Source organism: Tupaia chinensis, unplaced genomic scaffold, assembly GCF_000334495.1.
Source record: "Tupaia chinensis unplaced genomic scaffold, TupChi_1.0 Scaffold142716_1, whole genome shotgun sequence".
In the NCBI taxonomy this organism is placed as follows: domain Eukaryota; kingdom Metazoa; phylum Chordata; class Mammalia; order Scandentia; family Tupaiidae; genus Tupaia; species Tupaia belangeri.
Genome location: NW_006202562.1, coordinates 6,534,492 through 6,554,756, shown reverse-complemented (window position 1 = coordinate 6,554,756; position 20,265 = coordinate 6,534,492). Strand labels below are relative to the sequence as shown.

Genomic DNA, 20,265 nt, shown 5'->3' with positions numbered 1-20,265 from the left:
GCGCCCTAAAGCAAAAACCTCCAAAAAAAAAAAAAAAAAAAAGACTACAGAGAAAGCAGGCAGCATGATACAACTGTCTCTGGTGTGCATAGCTGGGAGTCACTGGTGCCCTTGACAAGAGTTCCAGGGGGTGTTGGATGTGGACATTAGACCAGAGAAAAGCGCCGAGTGCCTGGGAGACGCCGAGGGGAGTGTACCTGCCTCTTGAGAAGTTTTGCTGTGAGAGAAGCTGAGAAATGGGGCAGACGTTGGAGGAGTTCGGGCACCCTGGCTTCTTCCCTGAGGAACGCATCAATCAGGAGCACTTTCTGTAGTAGATACTTGTGTATTTGCAAAATCGTTCTTAAGGGATGAGTGGCGTAAGTGTGGGCAGGCATGCTGAGTTTCCAGACCCAGGCCCCATTCTGGAACCACTGGCTTCTCCCACCTCTTCACTGCTATAAAACCCTTGGACATGCATCCTTTTTGCATGCGACCAAATACTTCTCAGGGTCAACTTGTAGACATGGAATCTGAAAAGAGAAAGGAAGGCTGGGCATAGCCTGGGATGTGCTCATCAGACCATTCTCCAGTCACCTCCTCGCAAAGCCAGGATGACTCCCTCAGCCAGCTACTTCCATTCTGTAGCAAAAATGGAAGCAGAAAGCAAATTCTCTCCTTTTTAGCTGAAACTTAGTAAAATTAAATACAAGAGTTTACATTTTAAGACCCCTGGGGACCAGCAGGTGGCATAATGGTTATGTCACTGGACTCCCATGACCATGATTCAAGTCCCAGACCAAGTAGCTTAAACTCACACGGAGCATGTGTCCTCCCGGGTGGAGACTAGAGGAGGAGTTGCGGCATGGTCATCCCCCTTAAGGGGTGATCTCTTGCTTTCTGTCTCTCCGTCTCTCCAGCCAGAGCACACGCCCTATAGCAAAAATCTCTCTTAAAAATAATTAAATAATAAAAGTTTAGATGCTCAAGGGCCCTTCCAATGGGTTTCTTTTTTCTTTTTTCTTTTTTTTATTTCTTTTTCTCTTGATCATTTTGTTACTCATTTCTCTTCCTTCTGGCTCCTTCCCTACCCAGGTCTCTCTCTCCCTCTCTGCCCACAAACACACAGACACACACACACACACACCCTGATGCCTAACTCCTATGGATCAGACAATCCCTCGGCCACCCCCCCTCAGTTCCTCCAGCCTGAGTTAGCCCTCTGTAAACATCTCAGATATTTTCAGTGTATGATTAAGCAGACAGGCCTATCTTCTGCAATAGGTATGAAAGGATTGCAGCTTTAAAGACCTCGTTTAGGTAGGCGAATTACAGAGAGGAAGGAGCATTTTCCCTTTGGTGGAGAGGGAAGAGAAAGACCATTGAGAGTATAAATGGTGTTGAAAACGGCTGTAGGCAAGGCAGGGTTTGAAACCAGTCTGCCTGTGGGCCAGACCCTTCCATCTTGGCCTTTCATATCACGGATGGTTTTTTTTTCAAAATAAGCTGGTGTGTTTCGTGGCTGCCAGTGGAGACCGTCTTCATTTGTTTTTGGTTTGTGTGCAGGTGGGAGTCTCTAGTCCTTGTGCTGATGTATTTTATCTACATTGTCATCATGAAGTAAGTAAAATACCTTTTTAATTTCTTTTTTGAAACTGTATCCGACATTTGACTTTATGTGATGATCCGGAGAGGAAGGGGCGGGAGAGCAAGCAGCTGCCATCCGCCCCCTCAGCAGCCTCCTGCGAATCACTGTCACATTGGTTAGCAGCGGTAGCAGCAACCCTCTCAGCTATGTATGACATAGAATCAAAGTCTGTCAGGCCGGCAGGAGGTGTGGTGGTGAAGGCGCTGGATCCCACACGACCAACAGTAAGGTTTGAGTCCCAGACCTGGCAGCTTGAGAAACATGCCAGATACATGTGTGTGCATGCCCAAGATCCCAGAGGAGAATGCAGAAGGGACTGTGGTTGGGCCATCCCCACGAGAGTGGGGGTGGGAGGTGGGATTTCTCACTTCTCTCTCTTTTTCTTCTCTTTCTATCTCTCTCTCTCTCCTCTCTCTCGCGAGTACACATACTCTATACTGTGAACTTAAAAAAAAAAGAAGAAGAAAGCTTGGTCCAGCCAGGTAGCATAGTGGTTAAGGCGACTAAATCCTACATGGCCAGCCTCTGGGTTCAGGTCCCAGACCCAGTGACTTAGAAAACACACCAGGGTTGTGTGCAGGGATGCCCTAAGTCCCCAGAGGAGACTGGAGAAGAGATTGCACATGGCCATAACTTCCTGAGGGGTGATTTTTCCATTTCCCTTTCTGTCTCTCTCCTACAAGTATACATACCCTATAGCAAAACTTAAATTTTTTTCTTTTTCTTTCTTTCTTTCTTTCTTTTTTTGGAGAGGTTTTTGCTATAGGGTGCATGCGCTCGCCAGAAAGACAGAGAGAGACAGAGATACAGAAAGCAAGAAATCACCCCCCCAGGGGGGGTGCCCCCCTCAGTTCCTCCAGCCTGAGTTAGCCCTCTGTAAACATCTCAGATATTTTCAGTGTATGATTAAGCAGACAGGCCTATCTTCTGCAATAGGTATGAAAGGATTGCAGCTTTAAAGACCTCGTTTAGGTAGGCGAATTACAGAGAGGAAGGAGCATTTTCCCTTTGGTGGAGAGGGAAGAGAAAGACCATTGAGAGTATAAATGGTGTTGAAAACGGCTGTAGGCAAGGCAGGGTTTGAAACCAGTCTGCCTGTGGGCCAGACCCTTCCATCTTGGCCTTTCATATCACGGATGGTTTTTTTTTCAAAATAAGCTGGTGTGTTTCGTGGCTGCCAGTGGAGACCGTCTTCATTTGTTTTTGGTTTGTGTGCAGGTGGGAGTCTCTAGTCCTTGTGCTGATGTATTTTATCTACATTGTCATCATGAAGTAAGTAAAATACCTTTTTAATTTCTTTTTTGAAACTGTATCCGACATTTGACTTTATGTGATGATCCGGAGAGGAAGGGGCGGGAGAGCAAGCAGCTGCCATCCGCCCCCTCAGCAGCCTCCTGCGAATCACTGTCACATTGGTTAGCAGCGGTAGCAGCAACCCTCTCAGCTATGTATGACATAGAATCAAAGTCTGTCAGGCCGGCAGGAGGTGTGGTGGTGAAGGCGCTGGATCCCACACGACCAACAGTAAGGTTTGAGTCCCAGACCTGGCAGCTTGAGAAACATGCCAGATACATGTGTGTGCATGCCCAAGATCCCAGAGGAGAATGCAGAAGGGACTGTGGTTGGGCCATCCCCACGAGAGTGGGGGTGGGAGGTGGGATTTCTCACTTCTCTCTCTTTTTCTTCTCTTTCTATCTCTCTCTCTCTCCTCTCTCTCGCGAGTACACATACTCTATACTGTGAACTTAAAAAAAAAAGAAGAAGAAAGCTTGGTCCAGCCAGGTAGCATAGTGGTTAAGGCGACTAAATCCTACATGGCCAGCCTCTGGGTTCAGGTCCCAGACCCAGTGACTTAGAAAACACACCAGGGTTGTGTGCAGGGATGCCCTAAGTCCGCAGAGGAGACTGGAGAAGAGATTGCACATGGCCATAACTTCCTGAGGGGTGATTTTTCCATTTCCCTTTCTGTCTCTCTCCTACAAGTATACATACCCTATAGCAAAACTTAAATTTTTTTCTTTTTCTTTCTTTCTTTCTTTCTTTTTTTGGAGAGGTTTTTGCTATAGGGTGCATGCGCTCGCCAGAAAGACAGAGAGAGACAGAGATACAGAAAGCAAGAAATCAGCCCCCCAGGGGGGGGGGCCGCAATCCCTTCTCCTCCATTCTCCTCTCGGGATCTTGGGCACACATGCACACATGCCCAGCATGAGTTTAAACCACCGGGTCCAGGACTTGAACCATGGTCGAGTACATGGGAGTCCAGCGACATAGCCATTACACTAACTGCTAGTCCCGAAACTTAAAACTTTTAAAAAGACTTAATTTTTAAAAATTAACTGCCTCATTTGAGAACTCTTCAAGATCTGGAAACCTAATTTTTGATTGTTTCTTCATTCATTAAAGAATTTGTGGACATATTTTTAAACCACATCCTATGTTCTTATCCCTCCTAGAGTCAGGGGCAGCCTACCATTCACATCTAGAGTTATACTGTGGGGCGGGACTGTGGTGAGGCAGTATAATGTGACTCTGCAAGGCCATCCCACGTGGAAAGCTTCCCAGTTCAATCCCAGAGAGCTCCCTGAGTACGTCAGTGTGTTGTGCATCTGCCCAGGGCCCAGGACTGGTTGAAGCAGGGGATGGATCACAGCATGAAGACCCTCTTGGGGTACTCTCTCTGCCTCTCCCCCACCCCGCCCCCTGTATCTCTCTATATATACTGGAAAGAAAGAAATGTAAGAAGACTTACAAAAATTTATACTGCTCATGTTTCCCATGTTCTCAGTTAAAAGTGAGCACCGTGGTTTCGAACTTGCTGGTTTGTCTTTGGCCAAGTAGCACTAAGGTGAAGAGCTCGTAAAGCAAAGATATTCCGTGCCACAGCTTCCTGCCCTCGGGGGCTGTTTCTTTTACTCTAAATTAGCCCAGGCTTTCCTCTGCAAATGTAGCTACAGGAGCAACCATCCTCTCTAGAGGCAAGAAGGTAAAGAGTTTACCAGATGTTGCCAGCTGGAACATACCCAGTAGAAGCCTGAAATTGCCATGTTGAGTTGTCCTTTCTGGAAAGGAAGGCCTGAAAAAAAGTTAATTCCAGCTACCAGTGACCGAGAGACCTGTTGGAAGAAGTCAGCATGGACGTTGGCCACCATCATAGGAGCAGTGAAGGCAGGAGCTGGCTCAGCAATGTGCAGGGTAGGCTGTGAGCTCTCTCTGCCCACTTGTTTGATAAAGCATCCAACGTTTGCTGGAAGAGCTGTCCAAGGGTCTATGCATCTGCTCTTACTGGAGAAGGGCATTTCTAGAGTAGAAGTGTACTCAGGCATGCCCTAGTATGGAGTGACCATGAGGTAACTATTGGAGAAACCAGTAGTCAGTCACACGTTGTGGGACAAGCCACCTTCCATGTAAAGGTATCACTAGACGGACCCAGATCTTAGCAGTGAAGGGAGCCAGCTGCCAGGTGGCCAGCCATGGTTCGAATCACAGCCCCAGTAGCTTGAAAAGCACACCAACTGTGTGCATTTGTTCTTAAAATCATGGCAGGATCGAGAAATGGAGGAAAAAGGATCATGCACTATTGGGAGATGACCTCTCTCTGTCTCTCTGTCTCTCTCTCTTTCTGTCTCTGAATCACTGTCGCTCATGTGCACCCTCTGGGAATGAAATAAATTAAAATACCAATAGATCAGCTTCTGAAAAAAAAAAAAAAAGTTGGCCCAAAGGCTTTCCAAAGGAAAAGCCTTTAAAATGGGAACAACCAGGCAACTGAATCCCACATGGCCAACTGCATGACTCAAGTTCCAAACCTGGAGGCTTGAAAATCACACTGGGCACATCTGCATGTATGCCCCAAATCCCAAGAGAAGAAAGGAGGAGAAAGGATTGCAGCATAACCATCTCCCAATGGGGGGATTAATTTCTCACTTTCTCTCTCTCTTGCACACATGTGCTCATGCAAGCACTCACACACACACACACACACACACACACACACAGCCCTAAAATAGAAGCAACAACCATCTTGTTCCTCTTCGCCTCCTGGGACATGAACCCTGGACTTTGCCCATGTGAGTCCAGTTGCATTACTGCTGCACTGCTGCCCGGCCCCAAGCAGGTCTTCTGTGGCCATTGAACCCCTTTGCTGAGCCTTCATAAAGCCTGTGAGCCTCTGGCAGGTCATGTGGATGTTAAGATAATACAGTGAATACATCCTCTCCTCTACCCCAAACCAAACCAGATGTGGAAGCTAATGAGGTGTGTTTCTGCTGCTGCCTCAGCTTTCCTAGCGTTCCAGCTGTTCAGACAGCAGGATGCAGATAAAATGGGAAATGGCAGCTACTAGGCTCATGAAATTTTCTGCATGAATTTCGGTCCTAAGTTCTAAATTGAAATCTCTGCTCTTTAGCTGTCCCCCTCTGCAATCAGAGGCTTTAATCATTGGGTTTTATAAAATCTGATTTATAAAATTGCATGCTTCACAATAAAATAGCTTCAGGGTGCAAGCACAAAATTTAAAACATTCAATTAAAAATATAAAACAGAGCAACAGAAGTTTAAAAAAAAAAAAAAAAGCCTATATTAGAATCTTCAGCTACCTCCTGGGTAGATAGCTTTAAAAGGACTTAACACATTCTGTCCAGAGGTCAAGAAGCAATTTCAGATTGGCCAGAGAGGTAGAAACTTTAAGGGAGCATGAGGCCCACCTGACCATGGCAAGGATTGATTTCTGCTCATCCTGAGCCGCTGCCTTAGGATTTGTTCCCCAGGTGAGGCTATATGGTCTGGTGATGAAGAATAAATGCTTCACCTTCAGCCCTGACAGCAGATCTCACCCTGCCTCTTACTCGCTGTGGAATCTTGTCCGCAGTCTTCAGCCATTTTGAATCTCAGTTTCTTCTTCTGCAAAACAAAATTAATGATAGTTCCTACCTCAGTGGGTTTTCTTATGAGGATGGGAAGTGGCAGTTTAGTTAAGTTATGGAGCCAATATCTGATTTCAAGGAAGCTCTCACTGTGTGGTGTTATCTTGTTATTCAACTCCCAATAAATGTATGATACACAATTGTTCTTTAAAAGCAAACTCTTAAACAAGAGAAGAAAAAATGGCCATGAAAAAGGCCTACTTAATGGTAGGGACAAGTTCTGAAATATCGATAATAATATTGAATGGTAACAGAAAGGTCAGGTCAGACCACAGTAAGACTGCAAATTCAACAAACAAGACTGAACTGGTGAAATGGAATTATATGACTTTTTTCTAAAACATTACTAATTGTGTTCTATGTTTTGTCTTCCAGATTTAAGGATTTTTGTTTTCTTTTGAATTGGTGGGTTCGGCAATTTGTTAAAAAGGAATTTATTTCATTGAAACATAAACTTTTCTCCCTTCCTGACCCCTTTACAATTGGAAGATATTTGTGAGCTTTCTTATTTTTGGCAGGATGATTATTTGCATAAGTTCAATAAGACAATAATATCTGTTGCCTTGCAACAGAAATTTAATTCTTATGGGGCTTTGTGCAAATAACAGACCAAAGTGAGATTAACCTAATTTTTTTTGCAAATAAGTTAGTTTATTCCTCTCTTTAGTAAAAGGGGAGTAGAGAGAGAAAAAAAAAAACAATTGTTTCAGAAGAAAATTACAGTGCCCTTGTCACTAGATTCTAGTTTTGTCCATACTTTAAGATATTTTGTGAATCAATAAAATGTGGGGAATAAAAAGTCTTGCACGGCAGTATTTTTATGGGGGAAACAGTTTCTGAATCAAGATGACAGAAACACTGCCTTTCTTCCTGTAGCTTTATCACTAGAGCAAGGCATTCTTTTTGAATCTAGAAAGTAATAAAGGAGACTTTTTCATTAAGAAGAATGCATAATATACACAAAGCCAGGGCCATCAGGTGGCATGGTGGTTAAGGCACTGGACTCCCACATGGCTGATGGCAGTTCAAGTCCCACACCTGGCAGCGGGCATGTGTGCATGCATGCCCAGTATCCCAAGAGGAGAATGGAGGAGAAAGGATTGCAGCATGACCATCTTCCCTAGGGGGTGACTGCTCACTTTTCCTCTCTTTTTCTCTCTCCAGCAAGTGTACATGCCCTATGGCAGAAACCTAAATACATACACACACACACACACACACACACACACACACACTCTCACTCACAAGACACAACGTCAACCAAATGGTATGAAGAACCTCAAGTACTCATTACTGCCCTCATCCATCAACCCATTGTTGCATCCATAGCACATGGATTTACCTCTCCCTAAGTAATTTGTGAAGACCCAGACTTTATGCTAATTCCTCCTGAAAATTTTCAGTACGTGTAAAGGATTCATTTTAACATCACCACAATATTGTTATCCTACTTCAAATAAATGCTAATTCCTTAGTATCATATAATATCCAAGTTCAAATTTTCATGGTGTCATAAGTGTCATCTTTTAGTGTTTCCTTTTGGTCTCAGAGATGTCATAAAGAATCTTAAACTCAAAACTCATGGCGCAGCTATGGTGGTGCATGTGGCTGGGTGTTCCTGCATGATGTGGGAGTTCCAGCTTGGATCCCAGGTCACCCTGAACACATCAGGCACCCCAACATGTACCCATGATTGTGGCTGGCCGGAAGACCAAGGGAAGGATCAAGGTATGGCGAGACCATGTCAAGAGGACCTGTCTCTCCCTCTTTCAATCTCTCTCTCCAGAAATAATTTTTTTAATAAACTGAAAAAAATAAAAATCCAAATAAATTTCATCATTCCAGTCATCATAATTGGTTGCTCCCCTTTTGGATCTCTTTTAATTTATAAATTATAGGGCCAGCAGGTGACGTGGAGGATAAGGTGGCTGGATCCCATATGGCCAACTGCAGTTTGAGTCCCAGTGGCTTGCAAAACATGCCAGGCACATGTATATGCAGACTCCCAAGAGAATGGAGAAGGGATTGCAGTGTAGCCATTACCCCGGGTGATGATTTCTCACTTTCCCTCTATCTTTCCCTCTTTGTCTCTTTCTGGCTAGGGCACATGCCCTATAGCAAACTCAAAAATAAAGAATTTGTGAATTATAAATTCTCCCTCTATTTTGTTCTGCGTGTGCATGTGTGCGTGTGTGTGTGTGTGTGTTCTTTCCTTGCACTTTATCCTTTACGGAGTGTGATTGGATGCTCTGCAGTTTCCCATTGTTGATTCTATCCCATGAGGTATGCAGCCTGTTCCTTTGGCCTCTACATTTCCTACCAAACAGTAATTGATCCAGTTCAGCTAGACTATGTCCCAAGTGGTGGTGAGTTCTGCCACCAGGAGGCACATTGATGTCTGCTTTTTCCCTCTGTGTGCGATGTTGGTAGCCATGGCTGCTCCATGTCTGGATTCATTGTTTCATTAGGGTGGCAGAAAAGTGATGTTTTGATTTTATGCCTCATTTCTTATGCATCCAGAGAGCTCTCCAGGATTGGCCTCCCACTTCCCTTTCCACAGACTAATTTCCAGTGCTCTCTCATGCAATGTAGGAAAAACCATAGGCTCCCAGAGACTAAGGGGAGGAACTCGTGGAAGAGAAGGCCCCTTGTCTCTACCATGATGGCCATCCTGTCTCCATTGACAGCCCACCCCAAAGGTGCACTGACTGAATAATCAGGCACAAGATTTAGCTGGGAGGGACTCCAGAGAGCCTCATGTCTGTAGTAGCAAAGGGAGGAGGGAGAAGAGGGAAACACAGGTTGAGTGGCTGTCCAGCTGGCAACTTCCAGTTGCCTTCCAGAGTCACCATACCTGGCTACTGTTTGTAGGGAAGGTTATAGGTCAAGTTGGAGTGACACCTCAGTGGGTTGTCCCATGGCCAGGAAGCCATGGAGCCTTTAGATCTTTGAGCAGGAGAAAAAGCAGTACTGATGTGCAATACCTTGAGAACTCTGCCTGGCTATCTCTTTTGTTGTTGCTTATTTGTTTTATTTCCTTCATGACAGAGATAGTGTATGAGAGAGCACTCAGAGACACAACAAGATACATACCCTCAACAGGGTCTCATCTCACTGTAGTCACCTTCTCTCAGCCCTCCAGCAAGTCAGGATCTTGGGTGCATGTGCACCTGGTGTTTCAGGTCAACTTGGGACCCAAACCCAGTTAACTATGTGGCTTCTACACTGGAGACCCGTATACTACCACCTACGCCACTGCAGCTAAGCCATGGCCAACCACCTTTGCCCTTGAGTTTTCTAGAAATACTCTGAGAATTTTCAAATACTAAAGATCAAGGGACCAGAACATTTGCCTGTTAAAAACATCCTAGGAATGTATATAAGCATCTTCCCCTTCATCTGCCCCAGCCAGCACTGTAAGAACCACTGCAAGTGTTTTCACTTGATCATTCTGGAGAATCTAGCCCAGAATGTTTTATAAAGCCAAGAACCCACTGGGACTAGAATTATGGCACAGCAGTAATAGAGATTCACAGGATCCCAACTTGTGGCCTTAGGAAAACAAATAACTAAATGGTCAGTCAGCCTGTGACAGGTAGGCAGTGAAGCACAGCCTCTGGGAAACAACATGGATGAGGTCTCCTCCTTCTCAGGACACTGGTTTCCAAGACACAGCCCAGGGGAGAGAGATCTTGACCCCCCTCCCTGGGTCGCTTACAGTCTCTCCATGTACAGACTAGGCAAGAGAGCTCAATCCCAGAGATGCCTGCCTTCACTGATACTGATGAGGTTGCAGAGAAAGCAGTGTGCCATTATTTACCTATATAGCACTTACTATACATCCTTAATATTGGGAAAGGACAGCTTGTATATTCTCAGGGGAAATGAGATGACAAATAAGAACAATAGCAAGTTGAGGCATGAGGTCCCATGCAGGTACCCAGACTGAGGACTCTCCTGGGATCACTTGGTGGGAGTCAGAAACTGGAGGAACAGCAAGTGCTGATGGACTCTTCCCACTTATCGCTTCACCCAGATACAACGCTTGCATCCATCAATGCTTCGAAAGGAGGACAAAAGGTGCTGGGAACATGGTCAACGGATTGGCCAACAATGCTGAAATCGATGACAGCAGCAACTGTGACGCAACCGTGGTGCTACTTAAGAAAGGTAACTGGGAGACCCTGTCCAAGAAGGACGTGGTAGAATACGAGCCCATCTGTCTACATGTAACCAGGTCCAGAACCACCTGGCTTGAGAAGACCACCCAAAGAGAGGAGAGAATGGAGACAGAAGGGTCCAGTCCCTCTCCTCTGATTGTATCACAGAGCCACTCTTACCTGGCAGTGAGCCAGCTCAGATATCCCTGGAGCTTCTTAGGCAGCGAATAGACTGGAGCGAGAAAGGGAAAGAAGAACAAGACGGAAAGGAGAGGAGACGGCAGGTTTGCAGTTATTGGTTCTGACACATTTGGGTGGTATGACCATAAAACCAGTTACTTAACCTCTCTGGGCCTGTTTTCTCTTCTGAGAAATGGGACCCATCTTTGTAATGACTGAAGCAAACAAAGCATATGAATGTAGCATAATGCTCCAGAAATGACAGGGGTTATTAGTGTCTGACTATATTCAAATTCACTTTCAGGCTACATTAACTCCATTTCCAAACTGCAAAATTACCTTTCTTTTCAAAATATTGGGTTGTTGGGAAAGTCATGATGCATTTTATATAGAAAACTATGTCATGGCTTTCCCAACAACCTAATAATATTTGTAGCTAATATTCTTACAAAGCAGTCAGTTTATGAAAGAAAAGAATATGGTGTTCTCTAAGAAATAGTATTCTTAGAGGGACTCAGAAAATCATCATTTAATTTTGCCTGCAATGTGTTTTCTTTTTTCTTTTAATTTTTTAAGCTTTCCATTTAAAATATGTGTGCTTAATTCTTCTTGGTCTGATAGAGTTATTTTGTAGGAAAAACAATATGTGTGTATATATATATATATATATATATATATATATATATATATGTATGTATATATATATATGTTATTTTCCAATATACCTCTGATTTTGAAATCTCAGAGGTTAATTATTTGGTATTGAATATCAAATATATGATAGAGTTTTCTGAATGGCTGTAAGTACATTTAACAAAAGACTTGTAAGTTACATGCTGTTACTGCATATGAGATCTTCATCTAGTTTATTCTCTTCTGGGTAGTTTATAACCAGAGAAGGAATACTCTTAGGGAACCAAAGAGAGCTACATAACATTAGTCAGTGTTTTCTGAGATCATTTCACAGTTTAGTGACTTGGAAAACAGGAGTGAGTCCCAAGGGAGGCTGTGGCCAGGTGCCTGAGTCACATGAACATACTGATCACTCATGGGGAGGAGGCTCAGGTCTTGGTAGGACTTTTTTTTCCAACTGAATCATTGCACAGTTGTCCCAACCCTTCTCTGGACCTCTGTCTTCTGTAATGTGAGCAGCTTACCTGCCCAGCTCCTAGACAACTCTGCCATAGTGTGGGCTATGAGAATGTGTACATTTCCCTACCACGCCCTCTACTTCACACTAAAGTCAATTCTATGGCTTTTAACAGCTCGGTATGGGCCTAAGAGCTTACTAAAGATTACTGAGATCTTTCCTGTGCTCCAGATCTGAATGGTGGGAAAAGAATCTTTTGAGAACAGGAAGGAATTCTCTCAAGTTATCAATCATTCTTCCCCTTTCAATCATTAAATTGCCTCAAGTCATTACCAAAGACCCACGAGAAAACAGATTTTGACTCTTCTTTAAACTTTGCTCACTGAAACCCTCATGAGTGGATGGATGGATGGATGGATGGATGGATGGATGAGAGGAAAAGGTGGTAGGGTGTGAGAGAAGGAAGAGTAAGGAAGGGAAAGAAGAGTGAGTGAATGGATGCCTCTCTCCTGCTCCTGGTTGCAAATGTTATTTTGTGTATTTCACTCCCCAGCCAATTTCCACCGCAAAGCGTCCGTGATCATGGTGGACGAGCTGCTGTCGGCTTACCCCCACCAGCTTTCTTTCTCCGAGGCTGGCCTTCGCATCATGATCACCAGCCACTTCCCCCCCAAGACCCGGCTCTCCATGGCTAGCCGCATGCTGATCAATGAGGTATCTGCCAAAGCACAACCCATTTACCCTTGGACAGGAGTAGGAAAGGAAACAAAGGTCCCTGGTTTGAAAGAAGAAGCGCCTCACTCGGTTTCACCGTGATCTCTCTCAGCAGTTTCTCAATGCCTTTGCTCACTCAGCCAACTGTATTTCCTGAGCCTTGGTCCTCCCTCCAAAAGCAGAGAGACTTAGTCTAGCTCCCAGTTATGTAAAACAACTGCCCTGCCCTTCTTCTTCCCTTCTTTTATCTTTCCAATCAAATAAAGCCCCCTGACATGAACTTGTTTTAAAATAAAGACCATAGTTTAAAGAAATCCAAAATGTCCAACCTGGATTGTCCTGTGTATCCCTTTCTCTGGAATGACAGCCAACCTGATGCATTAGTCCAACTGTAGGTATGACTTTCTCATACAAGGGCCAAGGGATTCCTACAATCTGGAGGAGAAAAATAACAGCACAGGGCACAGGCACCCAAGAAGTGCACAGCCCAGACATAAGAATTTTCTTCTAAAGGGACCTGTAAATTCCACTGGATTAAAAAAGGTTCGTCTTTCCTCCCAGAAGAAGGCTGTCTGAATTGGTTATTACTGTGAAGAATCATTTAAAACTTAACTCCAGAGTCTTCCAGAAGCACTCCCTTGTCAGCTGCCTGGGAGAGATCCCAGTAGCTTGGTTCTGGGTAAAAGGTGTTCCCAATCCCTCTGACGGTTGTAAGAATATGCTTTTCTCTTTCCAGAGACAAAGACTGATAAACAGCAGGGCTTACACCAATGGGGAATCTGAGGTGGCCATCAAAATCCCAGTCAAACACACCGTGGAGAATGGAACAGGCCCCAGCAGTGCCCCAGACAGGGGCGTGAATGGGACTCGGAGGGACGATGTTGTTGCCGAGGCTGGCAACGAAACAGAGAATGAGAACGAGGACAACGAGAACAATGACAATGATGAGGAGGAAGAGGAGGATGAGGATGATGATGAAGGACCATACACACCATTTGACCCTCCCTGTAAGAGGTCCAACATCCAGGCTGGGGTTGGGAAGTATTTTGAGACCACTGAGTGGATGCCCTTGACTTAAATGATCTTTTTACCATTCTATTCCAAAAAATATCTCTGTAGGAACACAAAACTATTTACCTTACTACAGTGAGCAAGACTGTTGTGAAAGGGCCAAAGATGACCAAGATGACGGCACATGATCCCACTGGTTAAAACACGGGATCCAGTTAAGGGAACTGGATCCCATGTGGCAGATTGCATGGTTCAAATTCCAGACCTGGCAACTTGAAAAATACGCTCTGCACATGTGCATGCATGCCCAAAATTCCTACAGGAGGGAGAGATGGGGAAGGGATAGCTGCATGACTATTCCCCATGGGGGAAGGTGCTTTTCACTTTCCCGCTATTGCTCCCTTTCTCTCTGTCTTTTTCTGGGGAGCACACACATCCTCTGATAGAAAAAAAAAGAAAGAGAGAGAAAGGAAAAGAAAGAAAGAGGAAAGGAAAGGAGAAAGGAGAGGAAAGGAAAGGAAAGGAAAGGAAAGGAAAGGAAAGGGGAAAGGAAGGAAGAAAGGAAGAGAGAAAGAAAAAAAGAAAGTAAAAGAGATTGGAGCTCTTTTACAAATACACTTTGTGGAGGAAGGTCCCTCTTAAAGAGAACGTGCACATGGCCTTTGTGGGTGAGGCAGCTTAGTTTCCCAAGGAGAAACATGCACTCCTCTCTGCCATCCTACTACAGTTGGCCAGAGGAGCTGTCCTACCAAGGCCAGCCCTGGGGGACCAGTGAATCTGACCCAGTTCCCCCAGTTCCTCTTACTTCCTGTCCTTATCTTCGTTCTGCTCCCTCCCTATCCCATGACCTGCTATCTCCTGGATCGATGCCCTAGAAGATGCAGACCTGGACACAAAAACCCCAGCCCTACCTGATCCTCTGTGATGCGGCTGGTGAGGGTGCTCCCTGGCTCCTCAAAGGGGGAGATGCAGGGCCTGTGAAAACATTCACTACCTCAGGTATCAGGGTCGCTCCTGCTCGCCTGACTGCCACCTCCTACAGGAACTCAGCTGTTACCATAAATTTGTCACCTGCCTTCACTCCACCCATTATTGAAACAAGTGGGCCATACCCAAAGAATGCTAGACCTTCTAGAAGCTTCTATTTCAGGGTTGCGTGCTCTGGTCTAATTCACATTCTATTTCACATGAGCGCACCCTCTGGGTTCTTAGAATTCACATAAGGACTGTCTGAGGAAGGATTGCTAGATCCACTTGAAAACCAGTTTAGTCGTGGGTCCTGGCCGCAGAGTGCCAGAATCTTCTGTCATTTCTGGATGCAAGGTCTTGCTGTGTTCCTGAGGTGCTGCTCTGTGTTTCCAGGGGACCACAATGAAACCCGTATGCTCCTGTGCCTGCTCAGGGCCCCTAAGATCTCAGCCTTGTCAAATACTCAACAAAACTAACTAGAAAATATTCATCCGGAGATATACATACCCCAACTCTCTGCCCAGCCAAAGTAAACCATTGCCTGTTAGCAGTACCTTGGCAAAAAAAAAAAAGGATATTTTCCCTTTATCCATTTGCCAACTTTGGACATATCTCTTGGTCACATTTCTTCCTATCAACCAGGACACAAACATCTTTTTTAAATTATTTATTCAATTTATTTAGTTATTTAGTCATTTGCTATAAGACAGAGACAGTAAGAGGAAAAGTGAGAAATCACTTCCATTCATCCATTCTTCTCCTGAGATTTTGGGCATGCACGCACACATGCCTAGCATGATTTTCAAGTCACCAGGTGCAGGACTCGAATAGTGGTAGGCCATTGAGAATCCAGCACCTTAACCAGTGTGTCACCTGCTGATCCTAACTGGGTGTGTATTTTAAACCAAAGTCCCTCTTGCCCTGAGATGAACATCAGCCATAGAAAGATCAGCGAGGAGAATCCCAAAAGGCCCACATGGAGAAAAGCCTTATTACTCATTGCCGGATTTAGGAACAAACAGAATTCCAAGATACATACAGGATCCATAGATCTGGGAAGACTGTGGATTTTGCAGCATCGGAAAGTCCTTTTTAAGTCAACTGTTTCCTTGCTTTGTAATCCAGCCAGACACAGTTCCACTGTTCTAATCATTCATTTGACCATCCCTAAATCTTAACTTGAACAACATATATAGTATTAATAGCTAATAGGAAAAGACCCTCTCCCTTTTTTTTTAATTGCCAGAGAACTTTTGCACTCACCAGAGAGACAGAGAGAAAGAGAATGGGAGAGAAGAAAGTACCCTCCAGTGGGCTTCTCTTCTCCACTTCTCTACCCTGTTGGAGTTTTGGGCATACATGCGTATGTTTTTGAAGCCATCAGGGCCAGGATTCAAACTATGTGATCAGCCATGTGGTATCCAGCTTCCTTAACCACCAAGTCATGGGACTGACCTGAAATAAACCTCATTAAACATTTATTAACCACCATTCCATGTGTTGTAATAAAACATATCTCCCTGGGCCAGTAGATGAAATGTAGTTACGTCACTGGACTCCCACTTGGCCAGCTACCATGTGAATCTCAGACCCAGTGGCTTGAAAATCATACCAAGCACATGTGCATACATGCCTAAAATCCCAAGAGAAACATGGAGAAGGGATTGAAGTGTGGCTATTCCCCTTGGGGGGTGATTTCTCATTTTTCCTCTCACTATCTCTTTTTACCTCTCTGGCGAGCTCATGAGTCCTATGGCAAAAACCTCTGAAGAATATATAAAGATGTAGATAGATAGATAGAGATAGAGATAGAGATAGGTAGATAGATACATGATAGATAGATAGATAGATAGATAGATAGATAGATAGATGATAGATATAGATAGATAGATGATAGATATCCTTAACTCTGGAGGGAGTATAAAATCTTACAATCACTTAGGAAACTGACAGTTTCTTATATAGTTAAACAAATAGCCACCTTATGACTCAGCAACTTTCAAACATGACCGCCAAAAGACTTATACAAGAATAGTTATAGTTGGGCCAGCCCATTGTGTGGTGGCCAAGGTGTCTGAACCCCAACAGCCAACTTTATGATTCAAGTCCCAGATACAGCAGCTTGAAAAACATGATAGGGGTATGTGCATGCCCAAAAATCTCAAAAAGGAAAGAAAAATAGAGAAGGGATTGTAGCATGACCATTCCCCAGGAGAGATGCCTTCTTACTTTCCTTCTGTCTCTCACTTTCTCTTTCTGTCTGTCTCCAGCACACACACACACTCTCTGGCAAAATTTAAAAATAATACTAATGTTCTTAGTCACTTTGATTGTAATATCCTAAAACTGACCCCAACCAAGTGCCTGCCCACAGGAGTATGGATAAACAAACTATAGTATATTCGTAGGATGGAACACTCTAGAACAATTAAAAGGAATGGATTGCCAACACATGAATAAATCCCCAAAATAAAAAAGCATTACATTGAATAAAAGAAAGTAGACACATAAAATAATAAAATTTAATATTTCATTTATTTAAACTTGGGAGACAGGCAAAACTAACCTATGGTGATAAGAGAGAGGAGGCTGGAAACCAGCAGTTAGCGTAATGGCTATGTCGCTGGACTCCCACGTAGTCGACTGCGGTTCACGTCCCGGACCCAGTGGCTTAAAACTCACGCCAGGTGCGTGTGCGTGCGTGCCCAAGATCCCGAGAGGAGAATGGAGGAGAAGGGATTGCAGCGTGACCATCCCCCCTGGGGGGTGATTTCTCACTTTCTGTCTCTCTGTCTCTCTCTGTCTGGCAAGCGCACGCACCCTATAGTAAAAACCCTCAAAAAAAAAAAAAAAGGGGGGGGCTGAATAGAAAGAGGTAAAGGAAGATAGAAGTGTTCTGTATCTTAGTTGAAGTGAGAACCACATTGGTGTATACATATGTCATTCCAGAAGTCAGGTAACAGTTCAACGAGATGGTAGTAAAATCCAAAGGACTAAAACATTGAGCAAATCTGAGGATAGAAGGAACTCATGGCAGTACAGGGCTTCTCAATTTACATGGAGTTATGTCCTTATAAATCCGTCAGACACTGCAAATATCATTACATTGAAGAGCATTTAATACACCTAACCTGCCAAGCATCTTTTTTTTTTTTTTTTTGGAGAGGTTTTTGCTGTAGGGCACGTGTGCTCGCCAGACAGACAGAGAGAGACAGAGAGACAGAAAGCAAGAAATCACCCCCCAGGGGGGATGGCCACACCACAATCTCCCCCCCTCCATTCTCCTCTCGGGATCTTGGGCACGCGTGCACACGCGCCTGGTGTGAATTTTAAGTCACCAGGTCTGGAACTCGAACTGCAGTTGACTACATGGGAGTCCAGCGACATAGCCATTATGCTAACTGCTGGTTCCCCACTACCAAGCATCTTAGCACTTCAAACATGCTTAGAACACTTACGTTAGCCCAAAGCTGAGTACAGCCTATTTTATAATGAAGTGTTGAATGTACTGGCTAGAGTACTGAAGACAAAGAGTGTCGTATAGGTACTCAAATTACAGTCTGTACTGAATGTGTATCACTTTTACACCATCTTAAAGTCAAAAATTGTAAGTCGAGGATGGTCTATAGAGTCATTGAAATTCACAAGCATTTCCAGTGTCTAATACACAAGGTTCTCAGTGCAGAGACGGTAGAAGCAGATAAGCATGCAGAGATCCATCATCTTGTCAGTGGTAGCAGGTAGTTAGTGAGGTGGAAAGCAATTCATCATTTGCAAATTCTTATCAGCTTGGAATACAAACATTCAAGTGGTGTTTTGACTGCCTTGACTCTTCAAATCCTCTGATATTTCAGCACCCTGGCAGACAATGTTGAGAAACTCCACTAGATGGCGCTGTGTCCAATGAGGATTTAAAATCTGGGGGGAAAATTAAGTTCCTAAACCATGAGGAGAATAGAAGTGGTCTCCTCAGCCCCCTTGTGTCCCAACTCCACTTCAGACAGATGTGTTCCACTCCCTGTGGTGTCCTGAATATCTCCATTCTCTTTATCTACCTGGTCTGTTTGCCCAACCATCCCCCTAGTCCGATATTACTCAGAAGTGACTCAGCCTATCATTTTGGAAACTCAACTAGCAGGTAGGCAGTAATAATTTTTTTTAATTTATTATGTTTGATTATCAGGTTTTGTTGGGTAGAAAATCATTTGAGTCTTTTAAGAAAAGAGCAACATAGCAGGGTTTGGTTCACGGGCCATCAATTAGGATGTACAAGGGGATTTAGAAAGCTTGTGTAAAATAAATTGGAAATCTATTATATGAATTTTTTATATTACACATTTTACATGAACTTTTGGAGGATCCTTCATAAATATCAGGAAAGCCAGGCGGAGAGCTAGTGGAATGGAGAAATTAAACTAAATGATTTTTTTTTCCCCAGCTGGCAAACTGGAAACAATGAAATGGGCATTCACCTGGCCACTGAGTTTCGTGTTATACTTCACTGTACCCAACTGCAACAAGCCCCGCTGGGAGAAATGGTTTATGGCAACGTTTGCTTCCTCCACATTGTGGATTGCAGCCTTTTCCTACATGATGGTGTGGATGGTGAGTGTATTGAGGATTCCATGACATTGCCATGGACAGAAAAATGCATTTGATTAGAAGGGAATAAGAGTTGGGATTTCAACCCAGTAAATGTATCAGTCAGCTATTAATACAACAAGCTGTATAACAAACCACCCCTAACATAATGCTTTAGAATCACAAGCATTGATACTCCTGCTCACACATCTGATTAATCTTAGCTGTGACCACCCAGGCAGCTCTGCTTCAAGCTATAGGATGGTTATGTTTGAATCAGGCAGCTAGTTGCAGCCATGTCTAGTTCATGCATTTGCTTATTTTCTTTGGACCAGTGGCTACCTGGGGAATGATCTTCTCATGGTATATCATTGGAGTGCAAGAGAGCAAGTGGGAGCACAAGATATCTCCTAGGGTCTTGACTTGGGACTGTCATACAGTCACTCTCACCCACATTTCATTGGAAATATATTGCACCTACTCCAGTGGCAAGAGCAACCAGGTCACAGGGAAAGGACATGGAGGACAAGTGTGAAGAACTGGGGAGTGATGTTTCAGTCTGTCTAGCCACTTCCTCTGAGTCTCAGTTTCTTCGACCAAAAGCGAGGACACTGGATTAGGTAACCACTCAAGAATGCCTTCTAAGGCTAAAATAATGAACTGGTTATAGATGCTGGTTGTGGGACGATGGCTCAAAATTGCCTTTGCCCAGGATCAGCAGTTGGCATAATGGCTATGTCGCTGGACTCCCACATAGTCGAGTGCGGTTTGAGTCCCGGACCCAGTGGCTTAAACTCACGCCAGGCGTGTGTGCATGCATGCCCAAAATCCCAAGAGGAGAATGGAGGAGAAGGGATTGTGGTGTGGCCATCCCCCCTGAGGCGTGATTTCTTGCTTTCTGTTTCTCTCTGTCTTTCTGGCAAGTGCACATGCCCTATAGCAAAAACCTCTCAAAAAAAAAAAGAGCCTCTGCCCCAATCTCATTTTAGGGAACTCAGCATCTAGAACACA

General features: G+C 44.2%; 1 protein-coding gene across 1 annotated transcript in view; it reads left to right on the top strand.

Moving 5' to 3' along the window:
- The window catches only part of SLC24A3 (solute carrier family 24 member 3), a 530,173-nt gene that overhangs the window by 472,389 nt on the left and 37,519 nt on the right, over positions 1-20,265 (top strand). Inside the window, exons 8-12 of the mRNA XM_006163634.2 lie at positions 1,546-1,599; positions 10,586-10,719; positions 12,533-12,693; positions 13,430-13,700; positions 19,112-19,278. Coding sequence (XP_006163696.1) covers positions 1,546-1,599; positions 10,586-10,719; positions 12,533-12,693; positions 13,430-13,700; positions 19,112-19,278 — 787 coding nt within the window. The remainder of the gene's footprint in view (positions 1-1,545; positions 1,600-10,585; positions 10,720-12,532; positions 12,694-13,429; positions 13,701-19,111; positions 19,279-20,265) is intronic.